Source organism: Cucurbita moschata, unplaced genomic scaffold (assembly GCF_002738365.1).
Source record: "Cucurbita moschata cultivar Rifu unplaced genomic scaffold, Cmos_1.0 Cmo_Scf00044, whole genome shotgun sequence".
Classification (NCBI taxonomy): Eukaryota; Viridiplantae; Streptophyta; class Magnoliopsida; order Cucurbitales; family Cucurbitaceae; genus Cucurbita; species Cucurbita moschata.
This window is the reverse complement of record NW_019268560.1, coordinates 334,809-337,152: the sequence shown is the minus strand read 5'-3', so window position 1 is coordinate 337,152 and position 2,344 is coordinate 334,809. Positions and strand designations below refer to the sequence as shown.

The 2,344-nt window shown below is 36.2% G+C and overlaps 1 protein-coding gene across 3 annotated transcripts in view; it reads left to right on the top strand.

The window, feature by feature from the left end:
• Window positions 1–381: 381 nt before the first annotated feature.
• Window positions 382–2,344, top strand: part of LOC111434211 (sodium/hydrogen exchanger 6-like) — a 13,653-nt gene continuing 11,690 nt past the window's right edge. Inside the window, exons 1-8 of one of the 3 annotated variants that reach the window (XM_023071595.1) lie at window positions 383–712; window positions 883–934; window positions 1,039–1,098; window positions 1,194–1,218; window positions 1,334–1,419; window positions 1,532–1,643; window positions 2,110–2,172; window positions 2,260–2,279. In XM_023071595.1, coding sequence (XP_022927363.1) covers window positions 514–712; window positions 883–934; window positions 1,039–1,098; window positions 1,194–1,218; window positions 1,334–1,419; window positions 1,532–1,643; window positions 2,110–2,172; window positions 2,260–2,279 — 617 coding nt within the window. In that variant the 5' untranslated portion in view covers window positions 383–513. Of the gene's footprint in view, window positions 713–882; window positions 935–965; window positions 1,099–1,193; window positions 1,219–1,333; window positions 1,420–1,531; window positions 1,644–2,109; window positions 2,173–2,259; window positions 2,280–2,344 lie in introns of all 3 variants that reach the window. The other 2 variants (XM_023071596.1, XM_023071598.1) reach the window with 2 other exon arrangements.

Here is a 2,344-nt window from a genome sequence, read left to right as displayed (position 1 = left end):
AGTGGTATTGATCAAACCTCTTGTGGAGTGATTCGAATCACGAGTTTAGAAACGAGTTTCCTTTACTCTTGATCTTGATTATCAAGGTAATCCATTCCATACTTTCTCTTGGGTTGATTCCATATCACGGTATTAGTAGCACCTTCAAATATAAATATATTATCAAAATTTTTATTGAAACTAATATTAAATATAAGATAGTAAATAGTAGAAGAGTTAAAAATATAAAAAAAAAAAATAATAATAAATTGATTATTATTTTTAAAACTTTGGAACCAAACTAATTAACAATCCCAATTTTGAGAATTATAATAATAATAATAATAATAAAAAGATTAAATAAAAAAAAGGAATTAATTGAATGAGATAAAATAAAAGGAAGTGTAGAGATTTTGGGGGAGCGACTTTTCAACTCCCGTTGTTGGCGACTTGGCGTCATCTTCCACAGAGACAACCCAATTTCCTGAACGCCCAGAAACTTCTGCAGACGATCGGTGCAGCATCGGAAGATCCATGGGCATGGAGGAAGAAGCACAAATTATGCTCATCTCTCCGGCGGAGCCCAAAGGTAGTCCAGTCAAGGACCAGCAAGCCGCCGGAGTTGGAATCCTCCTTCAGATCATGATGCTCGTTCTCTCTTTCGTTCTCGGCCATGTTCTTCGCCGGCATAGAGTCTATTTTCTTCCCGAAGCCAGTGCTTCTCTTCTCATCGGTATCTTGAATTCATTTCTCTTGTTGATACGCTTTTCATTCTAGCTTCGAATCTGTTTACGCTTCTTAATTTGGGACTCAGTTGACAACTTTACCGTTGCATTAGGTTTTTCTTTTCATTATCGCCTCTCTGTTTTTTTTCTCCCTTCCCTTTAATCACTTGTATGTCAGGTTTAATCGTCGGCGGGCTTGCCAACATTTCCAATACTGAAACTAACATCAGGTTCAATATCTTCCTTCTTTCCATCTCCCAGTGGCGAGGTCTCGTGTGGCCGTTTTGCGAAACGGAATGAGTTAGCCAAGTTTCCTCATGTTCTACTTCTGCAGGGCGTGGTTCAACTTTCACGAAGAATTTTTCTTCCTTTTCCTTTTGCCTCCGATCATCTTATATCCTTCAGTCTCGTAATTTACATGCCAATTAGGGGTTTTTCTTTTTCTTTTTTTCTTTTGTTCCCCAATTTGTTTCCTTAACACTCTTGTACTCAGTCAGGATTTAGTCTCTCACCTGTAAGTGCGACCCTCCAACCAATGCTTCTATATTTCCTTACTTAAGAACAGTTGGTTGATAACAGTGTAGCCGTCGTGTTATCATGCTATTTACACAATGTTGCTGGTTTTGTAGAAGCCTTTCTTCTCAAACTTTGGGGCAATTGTGACGTTTGCTATCCTGGGAACCTTTATAGCCTCGGTTGTTACCGGTGGTCTTGTGTAAAACTTTTCTTCTTCCCTTTCAGTTGCAAAACCCTCGTTTCATGTACACCTTGTTTTTATTTTTAATTTATGCCACACTAATGCGGTTAGGTTACTCTTTCTGTTGCAGTTACCTCGGTGGATTAATGTTTCTCATGTACCGGCTTCCTTTTGTTGAATGTCTTATGTTTGGTGCTCTTATTTCGGCAACAGATCCTGTCACTGTCCTGTCCATTTTTCAGGTGTTCATATGATCCAGTTTTTAAAAATATATCATGGAATTGTAGGATTGTGGAGAACATCAAACTGTAATCATGAAATAATTCCATTAAAAGCAATCGTATATCTTCTGGTAAACTTGTTAGACCTTGAGTGGGCTGATATCTTAATCCTCCCTACTTTTTTACCATTCTTCTTCTCACTCAGCAGTCTGTGTCTTATCTTTCTTGAAAAAGAAGTCCAGCTAGATTCTGAGGTTCCTTCCAAGAATTTGTATACATTGATTTTCTGAATATGCATGTTATGTGCAAAAAAATGTACTTGCAACTGTTTAGAATGTGAATTCATTTATTATTGTATGCTATGAATTGAATTTCATCATGTATCTGCCTGAAGTTTCATTGACAACATATGTTGACTGTCAAATTTTGTATATGATACATTGTTTTAATCATTAAGTAGTTCATCATTGTCATGTCATCATTCTAGGAACTTGGCACAGACGTGAACCTTTATGCTTTGGTGTTTGGAGAATCTGTACTGAATGATGCCGTAAGTTTTATGTATTGAAGTAATTCTTGATCTTGGTTGAAGATGCCTATATTTAATATTTCTGGTTCTCGTGTTGGATAATGGCAGATGGCAATTTCCTTGTACAGGTATGTGAAGTAGTTGTTTTTTTTTTTTTTTTTTTTTTTTTTTTTTTTTTTTTTTTTTTTTTTTT